The 17201-nt window shown below is 46.3% G+C and overlaps 1 protein-coding gene across 2 annotated transcripts in view; it reads left to right on the top strand.

Moving 5' to 3' along the window:
- The first annotated feature begins 5087 nt into the window (after window positions 1–5087).
- The window catches only part of STUM (stum, mechanosensory transduction mediator homolog), a 69721-nt gene continuing 57607 nt past the window's right edge, over window positions 5088–17201 (top strand). For both annotated transcript variants that reach the window (XM_067565387.1, XM_067565388.1), the window contains exon 1: window positions 5088–5602. In XM_067565387.1, coding sequence (XP_067421488.1) covers window positions 5398–5602 — 205 coding nt within the window. In that variant the 5' untranslated portion in view covers window positions 5088–5397. The remainder of the gene's footprint in view (window positions 5603–17201) is intronic.

Here is a 17201-nt window from a genome sequence, read left to right as displayed (position 1 = left end):
TACATCTGTGTAAATCAGGGCAAATTGGGGGCCCTAATCTTAGTTTCTCTGTTGACCAGACCTGATTATATGACCGTACTGTTATGTTTGCAGTACTATGAATATAATCCCCTCCGTTGTAGTAGTTAATTGATTTCTTATATTTGGAGCAAACTGGACTCATGGGGCCAAATTCTGTTCTCAGCCAAACTAGTGTAAATCCAGAAAAACTATTCAAATTTATGGAGTAACTCTGGATTTTTGGCAGTGTAACTGAGGTGGAATGTGGCTGTTTTCCTGCCCCCAGGGTTTTGCTGGTGAGCAGTAACTCTGCTGGGTCCCTTATTTCACATTCCTCATTTGATTTGTATTTGGGACTATTTTTGTATCTCTCTCTTAAAATGTTTGTATAATATGTAAGGCTGCCCAGGAAAGAATTCAAGATCTGTTGTGTGGGGTGTATATTTTAAAGGGACAGTGAAACTTTCCTTTACTTAGCAGTAGAAGACAAACTGTGCTACTTTCACTATTAATAATAGTATAACATACAGACTTTCATTCTCAAGGATCCTAAAATGCTTCACTGACTGCATGCGTACAACGGAAATAGAGCCATCTGTGAGGTGGAAGGCATCACAGAACACACTGCACCAGGGTGGAAAGGAAAACATTTGGCCAAAGATGATAGGGCAAACCCTTACAGCCATTAGATCTTTAAAGTCCACCCTGGGCTTGTAGGACCTTTTTAAAATTGAGGTCTCATTGGAAAGGCCCATGCAGTGCAAGGTATGTTGTCCAGTTTATCTGTCTGCCTTTATGAGTCTCCAAAGCATAGGAAAAGGGAAAAAACCCAGTTGTCAGAGTAGTGCAAAGCCCCACAGAATTTCTAGACTCATCATCGCTCTTTGAGGACCAGGTAATGACAGTAACAATGAAAGCTTTCTCCTGCCTTCAGTTAGCTAGGAGACTACAGACTGCAATAACAAGCCACAAGTTGGACACTTCAAAGTATGATTAATGTACATTCCCTGGGGTTGTTGATCAAAGTCAACCAAAACCTCCAGCTTGCCATTGGAATGGGACTAGCCACAAAAAGCACATTGCAGTGCTCTATGCCCTGCAATGCCTCCTTGTCTACCAGCAGGTCCAATTCAAATCTTAATCTTTAAAGCACTTAATGGACTCAGACTTTGGCTACCTCAAGGCTGGGCTCTCCATTCACAGCTCTTTGAGACTGCTGTGCCCATCAAGGACACAGAAGCAAAGGTATGACTACACCTGAAGGTCTGCACATGCTTAAACCCATCCCTTGCTGCCAACACACACCCAAGCCACACATAAAGCCCTCAGACATGTGCCTGTACTTCCTCAGAACATGCACTTGGCTCTCCAATGGTATAGGTACAAGCTTGTGTTTCACCGTAGTTCATGTCTCCACCTGGCCACTTTTCAGTTTAGGCCCTACCACTACAGAAACCTTGCCTCTGGCTCCTGTTGGTCTCAACTTGGGCACAGCACTACCTTCCTTTCAACAACTGTCTGCCCACAAAAACAGAAGTCAAGAAGAACGTGGAAACTAGGTATCTGAAGACTGATGCTTAGACTGCTAAGCCATGCCCTCTAGCATAGCTGCAATTCTAACCTTCATCTTTGATTGTTTGCCTTGTACAACACTGCTGCGTAACGTCTGGGGAGGGCTTAGTGAAGGTGTAGTCACAGTCAGGGACAGATGAAGAGATCTACATTGATACAGGGATGTTTGTGCTGCGACGCACAGTGGGTGTAATGCTGTAATCTGGGGGCCCCTTTGAAACACACGCCTGTTTCCACCTCCAATCTGTTTGTGATTACAGTGCAATGGTTTTGTGTGTAACTAAACCAAATCTGAGTGCTCTTTCCAGGCCGAGAAGATGAAGTGAGGCTTTTATTTATTATTCATTTGAACAAATCTCAGTAAAATTTTTGGCGATTAAGAATCCCACCTTTTGTAAGGGTAAGGATGCTAATCCTATTATCCTCGCCAAATTTTAGCTCTAATAATTACACTCTTCTTAGATTTCTGCTGTACCTTTTCAACTGAATACTGTGTCCTTCCTCATTTTAAGCCCTTCAAGGCAGGGATCTTTTTTCCTAAATGTCCATAAAGCACTTACATACTGGTGCTATATGAATAAATAATCTGTTGTGTAGTGTTGCTGGATGATACTAAATCAATGGTGTGTTCCCCTCCAGAAGTGGCTGCATTTCAATGGCGGGTTCCTTACCTACCTCAAAGGAACATTATGAAATTTAATTAATTTATGTTTGTAAAGCACTTCAAGTCTCTCCAAGGAAATGCTCTACAGCAGCACAAACTTATTAATAAAATATTTTTAATTGCACTCTGCTCCTGTTGTATTTTGTCTAGTCTCTTTTATGCAACACAATGGTTTACCTTTTGCCTATTTTTAATCTACATAATGTAGATTCACCCTCCCACAATTACCAGAATTGTTAGCAGTTTATCACCTGGTTGAGAAAGTAGAGAATATTATTATTAATTATTGATTGAGGTCCAAGAATTCACTTAGCCTAGTATACAACCTAGTTAGGCAACCTTCTTGGCATGAGGATCTTACATTCTACATGTAATCTTATTGCCCACATGTTGGAGAGATTGTTAGATTCAAAAATCATTTCCATTAGATCTTTCTAGAAACAGGTGCATACCTGAGATAGCCTTCTAATCTATATATTTAAAGTCCTGTGGGGTGTCAAGATCTACTATGATATGAATAAATGACATCACTGTAAGTATTCTAGATGCCTAAAGAATGTTTATTCTTGCAGTCCAGGAGAATGTCTAGATTAGATACTTAATCAAAACAAATTAGAGAAATGTGCCGATCAAATACATGTACAGAAGTGAAAGATAACAAATATGGCTAAAATGTCAGAGTTTACACTGGAAGTCTACATTTTGGGGGATTGTTGCCCATATATTTAAAAAACAACCCAAACTTGACATACACTGTATGGAACAAAGCTGCCCTGGCAATGGGATTACTTAGATTACCTAACAGTCTTCTCCATGCTCATTTCTGTGATCCTGATCATACTGTTAAACCGTATGTTTACATTAGATGCGGTTCCGATTACATGTATAAACCACTTAAGCTTTGCTGTCATGGTTAAAATTCTTAAGAACACTTAATGCAAATAAAGCTTTAAACTATATGGTGGGACAAAGGTTATTGTCTACTGATCATTGCCACAGAAATATAAAAGTGCATCTGATGCTTACACTTTGTACTGTGATTAATGCCTCTGATATGTCCCATGATTTCTTCACTCAAGACTATCTTCAGCGACCAGCATTGTCATCACTTTGAACAACAAATACCTTCAAGTTCTATTACCATTTCATCCATCAAACTGCATACTGAATGGTAATCACCACTCATACAAAAGGATATTACACTTTATGCTATTGATATGAATTAAGATATATTTTCACTCTATTCCAAACCCAGATGAACTTCTGAGCAGTATATATTTGTTTTTTTCATTTACATTTTCAGAACCGCTTTTTTCCCCCCTAAAGCAACCTTTTGTAGGCAATAAATGAGGATATGTGTGGGTTTCATTTACAACGCTATCTGCACCCGCAAGAGCAACATTTTTCTAATATGAAAAGCTATCAGTTTTCATTATTTTTGTGCTTCTGTGCAACAGATTTCCCCCCTCAAAGTGATTAAATCAAATACCTTTTTGCCCTGCCTTTCTCTTATCCTCATTGCCAGATGTGTCAGTCTCTAAGCATCTGTGTGTATGTGCAGCATATATTTGAGATTGGGGGAGAACATGTGTGAGACAGTGGGCCTGTTTTTCTCACCAACAGCCATTTCACACAAGTGTGGCTCTATTAATTTCACTGGGAATTACTCTTGATTTATGCTGGTGTAAATAAGAGCAGAAGCAAGCGCTGTGTGTATATGAGAGGAAGAATGAGTTTTATAAGTGTATGGGTTTGTCTACACTACAGCAGCACTGTTTGAGTTGTGCAACTGTAGCACCATAGCATAGATGCCTTCTGCATTGATGGAAGGGGGGTTTCCACCAATATACTGAATCCACCTCTGTGAGAGGTGGTAGCTAGGTTGATGGAAGAATTCTATGGTGGTGGTGGTGGTGGGGTAGGTTAGGTTTTCACAGTCCTGAGCAACATAGCTAGGTGAATCTAATTTTTGTAGACCAGGCCTAAGAGAGTCACAGGAGGTAATGTGTGTATATGACCAGGTGTATGTGGATGTCTGTGAGTATAGATGGACATGTAGGAGGCTATGTGGGTGGGTTTGAGAGAATGAGTGTGTGAGACTGTGGGCATGTAGGAAAAAGGGGCATGTTTTATAACATTAGTTAACATTCTGATCTGACTCCCATCAGATTGACCAGGATTAACTAGCTTGTTTTAACTAATATGATTTTAAACAGGACTTTTCACGCAGCCTACAATGGGCAAGTCATGTCTGAAAACGTGAGCTGGTCATACTCAACCTTTTAACAGACAATCCAATATAACTACACCACTTTGGTTTTACCCTCTAAATCCCTATGCGGCTGCTTATTTCAGAATCAGAGTGCCCTTTTCCAGTTTAGTTAACACATTTTAAACATGACCATCTATCCTAGTCTAGAGAGAAAGAAATTGAGGAGTGAGATTGGATGTGGGTGTGTGGGAAAGTGTGTGTGTCAGAGAGGCTGTGTGTTTGGGGAATTGTGTGAGAGATTGTGTGTGTGTGAGAGAGAGAGAGTGTATGTTGGAGGGAGTGTGTGTGTGTGTGTGTGTGAGAGAGAAAGTGTTGAGGGAGTGTGTGAGGTAGACTGTGTGTGAGAGTGTGTGTTTAGGAGTGTGTGAAGGAGATTGTGTGTGAGAGTGAGAGTGTGTGTTTGAGAGTGAGTGTGTGTGTTGGGGGAGTGTGGGTGGGAGACTGTGTGGGAGATGGTGTGTTGGGGAGTGTGTGTGTGAGACTGTGAGTGATTGGAGAGTGTGTGTGGGAGATGGTGTGTTGGGGAGTGTGTGTGTGTGTGTGTGTGTGTTGGGGAGTATGTGTGGGAGATGGTGTGTTGGGGAGTGTATGTGTGAGACTGTGTGAGTGATTGGAGAGTGTGTGTGGGAGATGGTGTGTTGGGGTGTGTGTGTGTGAAGCAGCGCGCTGTCTCTTTAAGCCCAGCGCTCAGGAGCCCGAGCTCTTGTTCAGACAGCAGCGCCGCCGCTCCCACCCCGGACTCAGCCGGAGACACCAGCACAGCGGGGCTCGGCTCGGCTCGGCTCGGCTCGGCTGCCGGTCCTGTGCTGTGCTGTGCTGTGCTCTCCCCCGTCCCAGCTCAGCGGAAACCCGCTTGGGCACGGCCAGCTCCAGCCGCGGGAGACCAGCCATGGATCAGCTTCCCAAAGAAGCGGAGCCCGCGGCGGCGGCGCCGGCGGCGGCGGGCGGGGAGCCCAGCAGGGGCACTGCCTCCTCCAGCGGGGTGGTGGTGCAGATCCGGGAGAAGAAGGGGCCCCTGCGCGCCGCCATCCCCTACATGCCGTTCCCCGTGGCCGTCATCTGCTTGTTCCTCAACACCTTCGTGCCGGGGCTGGGTAAGGCGCCCCGCGACCTGCCCTCCGTGCCTGGTGCCCGCCGGGGCAGGGGGTGCGGGCCACGCTGCTGCCGCCCGGCTGCGGTGCAGCCCCGGGGTGGAAGGGTCACTCGTGTCGGGGGGGGCTGGGATACCTAAGGGTTACTGTGCACGCAGGCGGCGTGCAGGGCAGGGTGACTGTCTGTGCCGGGTGCATGAGGGGTCCCGCGGGGTCGGCCGGGGACTGGCTGGGCGCACGAGGGTGCCCGTGCAGCTGGGTGACCGCACGGCGGGGCTCGTTAAGGGTGTGAGGGCTCCTGGGTGAAGCCAAGGCATTTGCTGTCACTGGCATAACGACCTTCCATTGCAAGCAGACAAGATCCAGGCTCCCCCCAGCTTCGCCTCCAGTTTTGCTCCCTGCTGCTTGGAGACCTCGCCAGCGGAGTGGGCGCTGCGCTGCGCTGCGGGCGGATGGGGTGACCCCGGGCGGGCGGGCGGACTGGGCGGCACCCCCCTCACCCTAGAAAAGCTGCTGCTACCGCTGCTTCCTTAGGACGGTGCGGGGGTGGGGCCAGGGGCCATGAGGCTGCCGCTGACAACTTTTCCTGGCCCGATCTAACGGGAAAGCAGGAGTCGTGCCCTGCCCTGCCTCCTTCTGCTGGGGCAGCCGCTGGCCTGGCTCCGTAACCCCAGCCTTACTTCGCTGAGCTCAGATCAGGGCGGCTGCTGCAAGGAGGCGAGGTGCGGGGCCGCCCTCCTCTGTCATTTGCAAGGGGGGCGCTAGCGCGGGCCGTGCGCTGCTTCCCTCTCCAGCTGGCCACCGGCGGGTTCGCGTGAAGTACTGCGGGACCGGGAGATCGCCCCAGGCCGAGCCGGCGGTAGGGCGGGAGGGGCCGCCCCAGGCAATTACTCCAGTGTGTGTCGTTCATACTTCTGCAAGAGGGGAAGCCGGGGGGAGGGGAGGAGTTGTCTAGACTGGCACTTTCCTGGCTCTCAGGGACTGCCTGCCCCTCCTTCTCTCTGGGACCCCGCGAAGATCTGCACCTTCGCTCAGTGTTTGTTTTCTGCCCATGATCGGTAGAGTCGGATTTTGCAGCGATGCAACCTCCTGGGGAGAAAGGCAGCTCTGGGCTGCTTGGCCATGCAATAACCCCCCCCCCCCCCCCCCGCCCCGCCCCGCCCCGCCCCAGAGAAGTGGCAGACAGGGCCCTGCTGAAGGCAGGGAAGGACCAGCTGGGCCGCAGAGGTGCCAGGCGACTGCTCTCTGCCCAGGATTACACCCATGCACCAGCGACTGTGCCGCGGTGATGGCACAAGGTGGTGGGTGTTTGGCTCTTAAGGGCTTGTCTACACTTACCTGGAGATTCGGCAGCAGTCGACCTGAGTTACGCAAACTACGCAAAAAATTTGTGTAGCTTCTGTCGACTTCTGTGCTTCTGTTCTGCACGCCGCGCTGTCTTCACAACACTGCGCCGATGGGAACCCTGTTCCTGTCAATGCAGCGCTACGCCACTTGAGAAGGTGGTCTTAATACGTCAATTTCTGGATCGACTGAGCGGGTTTTCACTGACCGCTCAGTTGATCCAGATAACTTGATCTGACAGTGGCGAATTTGCCACTGTCAGTGACGACATAGCCTTAGGGCTTGTCTACGCTTACCTCCGAGATTCAGCGGCAGTCGACTGGAGTTACACAAGCTACGCACAAAACTTGCGTAACTCCCGTCGACTTCTCTGCTTCTCTTCTGCACGCTGTCTTAACTGCACTGCGCCGATGGGAACCGTGTTCCTGTCGATGTAGCACTACGCCACTTGAGAAGGTGGTCTTAATACATTGATTTCTGGATCGACTGAGTGGGTCTTCACTGACTGCTCAGTCAATCCCGAGAAGTCGATCTGATGGCGGCGACTTTGCCACCGTCAGTGTAGCAATAGCCTTAGACCGTACTTCAACTTCGCTACTTCACAATCCCTGCAAAATGCCATTGCAGCAGCAGAGAATCAAGTGGTGGGGGGAAAGCCCAAGCTGGCCCCTGTGCTGCTGAACTCTGAAGGCCAAAACTCTTCCCTTGACTTCAAAAGGCTTTGGATCAGGCACCGTGGAGCTTTCACCAACCTGCTGTGCTTTGTAGAGGAAAAGCTAATGGATCAGTCTCCTGCGCTCATTACTTTTCCTGACAGAAAGTTCTTGGGGTAGAACTAAAGATCAATATTTTGTCTTATGTTGGGGATGGGGCGAGGCTGGGCATCATGGAAATCCCTCCAGCCCCAGCTCTGGCTGTAATCTTGGCACCATTGAAGTCAGTTGCAAGATTCCCCTTAACTTCAGTGGGGTCAGGATTTCATCTTCTGATGCCTGGTTCCTAGTTAGGGAATGTATTTATCCCCTTCTCCTTTCTCTGTACTCTTTGGTGCTTTGCATTGTTCTATATTATGACATACACAAGTCTGTGGCTTTCCCCATCCTCTTTAAGAAGTGTCACAAAAATGAACTGTTGCTTTTGAATACTAAAAGGAGCTGCATTCTGAAAAATCAGTTTGTTCGAACGAGTGACATTCAAATGTGTCTCACTTCCTGCAGCTCTGAGCACAGACACTAGGAAGGAAGCAGGAGAATGTCAGTTTAGTCACTTCAGAATTTTCCACCTGCTAGAATGAAAGCATTTTTTTCTTCATCTGTTAAAACAGGAATGAATAGCATCCACTGTACTACATCTATATTTCATTTATTTTTAAAAATAATGATGGAAATGCCACAATATGATTTTTTACAGCAGCCAGGAAATGATGCCAAGACTGAGATGGCATCCTTCTGTCTCCCATATCCTGTGCTCACTTTGAGGGATTCTCAGCAGAAGTTGTGACTGCAGAGATCCAGCAGTCTAGTCATTATTTTAATTATTATAAAGCTCTCAGTAATTTCTACCCCTTTGGACCAGTCTGTGGAAAATCCCTGCCTGAAGTGCACACTGACTGTTTTACTTTTTGGAAGCTGTGTAGTCTAGTGGTTAGAGCAGAGCACTGGTAACTGGGGCTATGTCTTCACTGACGGCGGCAAATTCGCCACCGTCAGATCGACTTATCTGAATTGACTGAGCGGTCAGGGAAGACCCGCTGAGTAGATCCAGAAATTGACGTATTAAGACCACTTTCTCAAGTGGTGTAGCGCTGTGTCGATGGGAACGCGGTTCCCGTCGGCACAGTGCAGTGAAGATGGCGCGCAGAACAGAAGCACAGAAGTCGACGGGAGTTACACAAGTTTTTTGCCTAGTTTGCATAACTCCAGTCGACTGCCGCCAAATCTCCGAGGTAAGTGTAGACAAGGCCTGGGAGTCCTGAGTTCTAAAATCCTAGCTCTCATATTGACTCACTAAGTGATCAGGGCCAAGCCACTGGTGTCAACATTTTTGGAATTTGCCATTCATTTTGTTGGCCTTTGTTTTTAGGTGCTCCCTTTGGGGCACCTTGGTCCTTATTCCACTTCAATCAATGATGTCCATGGAAGCTGTGGACACTAACATCTTTGAATATCAGACCTCTGGTTGCTCTAGGAGGGCACTCGCCAATTGAGGCTACTCTTGAAACAGTTAGCTTTAATCTTAGTTTCCTCATTTGTAAAATGGGGATAATTGCCTGCTGCAATTCAGAGCCAGCTGCATCCCAGAGCCTTAGCATTACAAGGGTGCTAGGACTGCAAGACCAAATCACTCTTTTTTAACAACAATTGAAACAAACAAACTTAAAAAAACCCAGGAACAACCCATACCTCAGAACTCCCATATTGGGCTGTAGAATCCTTACTGCAATTCCTGCTGGTCTTTCCTTCATCACAGCCTTCCCTATGGAAATTATGATTTCCCACCTTGCCCTGCTCTTGAAGGGATAGCACCTCTCACACCTATTTTGCAGGTGTGTTTTTATGGCTTAATGCATGCAAAATGACTGAATTCCTCTGATGAAAGAAGTTACATAAGTGCAACACCGTATACAGACAAATGTCTTTACAACATGTGCAATGTTTTTAAAAACCCAGAGATTTATTTCAAAGGAAAATACTAAATCTTTTAAAAGTTTTATTATATAACTATGACACTGGGGTACATGCTTCCATTGTCCCCTATTATACCCTTCAGATATGTCTCTTGTATTCAGGTACTTGTAGAATGTAGATGAATGGACTGCATGGAAGCACTCCAGCTGAGTGCCTTAGTGTCTTTATAATATGACCCTTTATCATGTAAAGATTTCTCACCCTTTTCCCCGCCCCAAAATATTTTGAAAACCAAAGTTTTCCTTCGGTCTTACTGAACATAGCTTTTTATCACAGGAGAAAATAATTCCCCATAGTAGAATTACAAGAGAACCTAGACAGGCTGTCAGTACTCATTCTCCTTCTCATTTGAATACATTGTTTGGGGATTACTACAAGCTTTTCTCAGAACCCAAAAAATCACCTTATCATTTTCCCAGGGCCATCAGAAGAGGCTAGAAGGGGCTGGCTTTATGGATCTCTCTCATTCTTTGTATAGGGGTTTTCCCCCTAGCCAAACGCCGCAGAAAGCCCTCTGTATTTAATCAGTGCCAGTCTGCAGAAAGTATTCCCTCTCTTCTAAGGCCTGAGGCTGCTGCCTCTAGTATACTTCCAGTCTTTACCAGGTTGGGAATGTGAGGCTTGAACTTGGATCTGTGCATCTTGTGTTACCGTCAGATAGTTAGACCAACCCAAAGTCCTTTATTCTTAAAACCCCCCGATTATTCTTTCCCCTCTTTGCATTGATTTGCTGCTTTCAATCATACTTCCCTGAGTCTGGACCACTTTCCACTCCAATTTTCTGCTGTAAAAATAACAGTAAAAAATGCCACTCTCCTATGATTGCATGGGGTTCTGTGAAGGGGTTGGCTAATCCTTGGGGTTAGGCTGGCATAGCAGCTGTCTCCTCGTCACTACCTTCTGGGAACAGTGGCTCCTGGTCTGTGGTGATCTGTCTCTTCCTGAGACCTGGCCCTTCACCCAGGTCACTTCAACCTCTCTCCCATTCCGGGGTAGTCAGTGAACAAAAACAAGGGGAACTGAGTTCACATGTAAGAGAGACTGATGCCTTCTCAAAGTGCATCAGCATCTAGCCCTTTCTTTCCTGAGGAGGGGCCACTGGTCAGCTGTCAGCTGGGCAGCTCCTGCCTTCAGTCAGCTCTCCCTTCCGTAGCTGAGTACTGAAGATTTGCTCTCTTCCTTGGTCTGCCATCAGCTGAACTGGGGCTTTTCCTCTGAAGTGCCTCTTTCCAATCCTGACATTTCTCACAATTGCAACAGAGGGGAACCACCTGAGACCACTTTAGTTCATTAACCCCATGTTGTCCTGTGTGGGGTTTTTATACCCCATCATAGGTCCCTGCTGACTTTGGTCAGAATGGGACATTTGCACCTGATGGCAGATTTTGGCTCTAAAGTTGACTCATTTACTGTCCTGTGATGAGGCTGGTAATATCCTACACATTTCAATGAAAATTTACACAGGGGGTCTAAGGCCGCTGAAATGGCAAATGTGAATGTGATTTTTGACAGTCCTGACAATATGTCTCATCCTACACCTGACATGAAGCAGCAGGTTCCTAAATATGCTGCAGGGGGCATCCAGTACAAGAGATCCTACCCTCTCATCCCAGCATAACACCCTCTACCTACTGCGGGGATTTATTTCTGCTTCCTCTTCAAGTGTTTACTCACTACTAGTGTTGTCATTTTGTCTTTTGCCTAGGTACTTATCAGACTTAGGGCCAGCTGTGCCCTTTACCCCTCAAGCCATATTTCTTGTGTGCATGGTACATTTCTAGTCACGTGTGTTTGCTTCAGCTCTCATGCATCATGGTGGGCTACCATTTGGGGTGCTGGATCACTGACTATGCAGTCTTAATATCTTTCCCTTGTTATCCAACAGACCCTGTAATTTGGTCCTCTTGATTCACATGAGGACTGTAATTTTGGTGGGTCCTTTCATCCATGCTCTGCTCTCTGCTGTCCACAGCTTGGCATACTCACATTCCATCAGGGGGCATGCTCTTCAGATATGTCCTGGTAGCCCACATGAGAAACAGGTCTGAGCCCATTGTCTTGTCTGGCTGACTTCACATCAGTCTGGGTTAGCTTCTTAGCCCCAGGTTGTCCCTTTCCCCCTAGTTTCGGAGGTGTGTGTGTGTGTGGGGGGGTGGGGGGGGTTTCCCCTGAGGCCATACAGTTTTCTCATCAGCTGCATTGCCTCTGATAGAGACTGTGGGTGGTGCCTCAGTATCCACTTGTGTCCACCAGCGGGGAGTATTTGTATGAACTGCTCAACCAGTACTAACTCAGCCACTTGGGCTGCAGTCTGCTCATCTGGCCATAACCAGCACCAGCAACATTCCTTCTGTTTTTGGGCCACCCCCCAGAGCTGGGCTCCCATTCCCAGCTGGAAGTGGCAGCAGTGCATCTCTTTGTGGATATTGAGAAAGTTCAAGAGCACAGCCTTAACCTGTGTAATCCCATGCAATCACAGGGTCAAACTCTCAGTAGGCTGCCTTGGCTGGGTCGGTCAGGTAGGAGGCCAGCACAAGGGCCCAGTGCTCTGAAAGCCATTGGGAGGCCGTAACCCCATCAGGAGTTGATGAAGCAAGTTTTGTAGCAGGTCCTTCTGCTGGGATGCCATCTCACCGAGCAGCTGCTGTTGTTGGGTTGTTTATAGCTGTTGTTGAGTGGCCCACTGTTGTAACAGTTGCTGCTGCTCAAACTGCTGTGGCTGGACTGCCTGTTGTTGCTGGCTCTCTGTCAGCCACTTGCACCCCTGTTCTGGATCAGTGCTGCTTAGATTCTCTGTCTCTCCTGTGCGTGGGTTTCCAAGCTCCCACTAATTTACCCTTGTGTCAGGGTTGGGAAGCTCTTGTCCCCATTCTCCGCCATTTGTAGCAGGCTTGCTTTGCTGTAACTTACAATTCGGGCCAAATATGACCTGCAAGAGTCCCTTTAGATCACCACATTGCATGCTGGTATGACAGAACCTAGGGTACTTAGCTTCATACACTGCTTGGATTCATCTGCCATATTTAGACATAGCAACTTGTGGAGGTGCTGGATCAGAATTTGCAATGGGACAGTGTAATCTGGTTCACCTGCGTCTGTCCTAGCTCTGCCTTTCTGACAATGCAAGACATAGACCTAGAAATAATGGGGGTGTCACAAATTCAGGGTCAGAAAAGGGGAAGATACAGACTGTGAGAGAAAAGAGAGAGTTAGAGTCTTTCTTTATTTTTGTGGCCAAAGCACAGGACTGAACATCAGATCTGGCTTCTGTTCCCAGTTCTGCTTCTGGCCTGCTGGGTGACCTTGGGCAAGTCACTTCCATTCTTGTGCCTCAGTTTCCCCATCTGGAAGTGGGGGTAATGACACTGCTCTCCTATGTAAAGTGGTTTGAGATATACTGTTGAAAAACATTATCCAAGAGCTAAGGATTATTTCTAGCTCTGTCACAGACACTATGAAATCAACGGGAATTAGCTGTATCCTGCATTAAGAACGTCATGAACTGGTTGTTTTTAAGCCTCAGTGCCAAATCCTGCCCTCACCAGCCCTGAGAATGGGAGCCAGAGGAGCCAGCAGAGACACTCAGGTGCATATTCTGCTCCACAGATCCTGCTGGATTTTGGAGTGCGAGCCTTCAGCTAGCATGTGCTGCAGATGGCGGCTGAGCTGAGGGGCTGGCCATGCCCCTATGCTGGCAGACTATGTTCCCTTGGAGCTGCCATGTGCCAGCCAGCGTGGGAGCAGATATGGCTCCCTAGCATTCTCCTTGAGCCAATACACTGAAATCGTGCCCCCTTCCCCCGCCACGTTTCTCCTCCACTAAAGCACGTGCGTGTGTGTGTGGTGGTGTGGGGGGCGTTGGAGGAAATATGAAAAATGAGTGTAATTATCTGAAAATGAATTAATTCTCCAATATGAAAACCCCCTTTCAGGTGGAGGTTTGGACCACATCCTGTATTGTTCAGGCTTGGTAGTTTTAAAGAGAGCATCTTTGTGCATTAACTAAAAGAGCACGAAATAATGTGAGGACAAGATGGGGGAGCCGCCACCAGGTAACCCCTGAAAATCCCAGTAGAAGGAAGTGTGGATCATGGTCTCCCACAGATATGCGGAGAAGCAGGGAACGGTTCTCATCCCACTGAATGTTTTTCTTTAGTGCTATGCAATTCTTGTTTATCCTGGATGTTTCCACTCTTTATCACAACTCTTCTCTTCTTCCCCATCTGTTTATTCAGTTTACAGTCTCCTTGTTGAAGTTTAAGGTCCAGATCCTTAGCTGGTATAAATCTGTGTAGTACCATTGACTTTAATGGAGCTACACTGATTTATTCAAACAGATCTGACCTAAGGGCTCTAATTACAACTCTGTGACAGAGGGCCCCATTGAGCTCTCTGTAGACACGCTGAATAAGGGCACAAAATACATCCCCTGCAGCAATCAGAAGAATGAAATCTGCATGAGGATATCAATATCCTTTTTTTTTGTTTTTTTTGGCTGTTCTATCAATTAAATGGATGTCTCAAGGCAAAGTCTCCTCCCTTTCATACCAACCAGGGTGACCAGATAGCACGTGTGAAAAATCAGGATGGGGGTGAGGTTATACAGTCCTATATGGGGGGTGGGAGGTGGGCAATAGGGTCCTATATAAGACAAAGCCCCTAATATTGAGATGATCCTGATAATATTGGAACATCTGGTCACCCTATTACCAACAGCACCTCAATTTATTAAAACAAAGAATTTTAAGACATTCTCATTGTCACATATAGAGTCTGGCAAAAAATACAAAAATAAAAAAAGGACTTTCAAACCTCCGTGCACTAAACTCAGGAACTCATTGTGATATTCATGAGTCTTTCTCCTGTTTGCCTACAAATGTGGAAATGAGTGATTTTATTTGGTTTGTTTGTAAGCAAGTTTGTGGAAAGCAAAGGTCTTACAAATACCTGTGCAAATTTGTGTTTGTGTGTCACAGTGGAATTCTCAGCACAGACCTCTTTGGCTGCATTTGTACTGTCAAAAAAGAAGATCTGTAATTCATCATTGGTGCCACCAGTGATGGGAGGTGTAGTGTAGATGGGTCTCAGGGTTAGGTGACCAACCCAGTAGTAAGAACACCTGAGCCTTATATACACTAGAGCTCCCACCATGGCAGGTCCCATTTTTGCCAGTGTAGAGAAGAACTTTGATTTCCCTCCTTCTGTTTACGAAAGTTTCAATCAGATCAGAAAGAATACCATGTGACTTAGGCTGCTGATTGCAAATAACTAATCAAAGATCTGATCAAAGTAAAAGGGTCTGGAATATGTATCATGAAGAGTTTGGATGACGTGGAATAACAAATTAATAAAAATCAATGTTTGTTCACAGATAATTTGTGTACAGAAGAAAGGACAACATTCATCCAATAAATGGTTTGTTATACACACTCTTCTTGGCTCCAGCCATGTCTTGGGTCAGAAGAGGATGAGGTTTTAGATGTGCTGTGTGGACTAGATGGAATTCACTTCCCATTGATCTCCACCTCCATCCATCTCTCCCCATTTTCTCAGAAACAGCTCAAAGCTATTTTTCTCCCCATAGTTGTATTTCATTATGGCCACTGTTGCCCAATACTTATTGCCCTCCACTTCCCCCTTTTTAAAGTATTGGACCCCTTCAGTTAGGTTTACCTGTTTGGCTTTAAGAGAATGATTATGAATTTATTGTTTATTATAGGGCATGTTACACCAAGCACTTGAACAAGGACAGGCATGGGCTGTGCTTTATAAATACAGGTATTAGCTCCCTGGGACAGGGACATGGCAGCTATGTGTCTAGTGGAATGAGGCTCTGATCCTGATTGGGGGCACTACTACAATACAAATTACAATGTTTCTATTTATGCTGTTTGTTTACCTTTTGAACTTCACTCAGCTTGGCCAGTGAAAGTAATCTAGTCAGTTTTACTTTTGATTATAGTGACACTCTGAGGGTCAGTTTCATTCTCAGGCTGTCATGCACTAGCCCAGTGCCACAGTATTTGGGGTGCAGCCACTGCAGGGCCTGGATAAATCCAAACAATCCCCCCCATTTTGATGAAAGGGGGGGGGGGGAAAGGAGTGGATGAAGGCATTTCTGCTCACTGCTTTGTCTATACAGCATCATGAGTGTACATTGCACTTAACAAACACCTAATAACATAGAGTTTGCTAAGCATCTTGCAATCCAGTTCATTCTCTAATGTAATTTAGACAGATACTTTAGGAAGATTAAAGGTGAAGGCAGGCAGACAACAGGGAAAAGGAGATTGGTGATACATGGCTGCATGAATAAAGCGAATTTGAAGGAGGGGAGGAGGCGGTTCCAGTCACAGGGTGTGATGAGAAGGAAAGCACAAAGTCAAATGTGGGAGGAAAAAGGAGCATTTGGGGCAGAGGACTGGATCTGAGGGGGCTTTATAGAAAGAACTCAGAGTAGATCTGTTTGAAGGGGGCAGAGCTGTGCAGAGCCTTGAAGGGAGCGTGAACTCTGTGCAGAAGGAGTGGGGGAAGACAATGAAAGAATTTAAGGAGGGAAGTGATTTGGACAAGGAAGATACTTTTAGCTGGAGGATTTTGGCTAGACTGGAAAGGAGACAGGAGGAGGTAAATACTCCTATATCCTCCACTCCCAGATTAAAAAGAGCCTCACAGACATGAGGTTTTAGATGTGCTGTGGACTAGATGGAATTCACTTGGTGTGAAACAAGGTAGTATTATCTCCGTGTTACAGATGGTGAAACAGAGACACTGTGAACTTGCTCGAGAAAGTTGGGAGAAGAGCTGGGAATAGAACCCAAGTCTTCTGACACCTAGATACACGCGTGCACATGGAGGTTAGCAGTTGGATAGAGAGGCAAGAGGAAGATATGATCAAACATGGGGAGAACCTGATAGGGTGAGAAAGATAGAGGGGAGTCTAAAATGACATCCAGGGTGTGTGAGCTTGTGTGAAGGGATAATTGGAATTCATGTTAGGTTTTTGACTCCCACCCCCCCCCCCCCTTTTTTTTTAAAGATAACCTGAAAAGGCAGAACAGAAGCACATTGTGCTCTTTTCTTGCATCTGACGTTTCTGAGTTTCCATGCGTCTGATGAAGTGGGTTGCAGCCCACGAAAGCTTATGCCCGCAGAAATTTGTTAATCTTTAAGGTGCTACAGGACTCCCGTTGTTTGTGCTCTTTTCTTGTTTCTTTATGAGATATAGTGTCAACCTCACATTTAAAAAGGGTTTATATATAGTTAAAGTGTTATAGCTGCCCTGTTAGGTGTATACTGATATAAGGTATTTATGCCAGTGTAGTTTATTCCCAGAATAAGGCCATGTCTACACTAGGAGCACTTTACCAGCATAGAAATACCAGTATGCTATACTATAAAACACTTCTAGTGTGGATGCGCTGTGTTTGTCCCTATGCTAGAACCACCCCTATGAGAAAAACAAGCAATATTGGGAAAAGCACAGCTTTGCTGGTATAGCTGCATCTACACTAGGGACTTTGGCTGGTACAGCTATGTTGGTCAGGGATCACAACTCATCAGATCCCTGA

Source organism: Emydura macquarii, unplaced genomic scaffold (assembly GCF_026122565.2).
Source record: "Emydura macquarii macquarii isolate MOO-44397 ecotype Brisbane River unplaced genomic scaffold, CSIRO-AGI_Emac_v2 contig_2676, whole genome shotgun sequence".
Classification (NCBI taxonomy): domain Eukaryota; kingdom Metazoa; phylum Chordata; order Testudines; family Chelidae; genus Emydura; species Emydura macquarii.
Note: the sequence above shows the minus strand (reverse complement) of the source record. Positions and strands in the feature narration are given on the sequence as shown.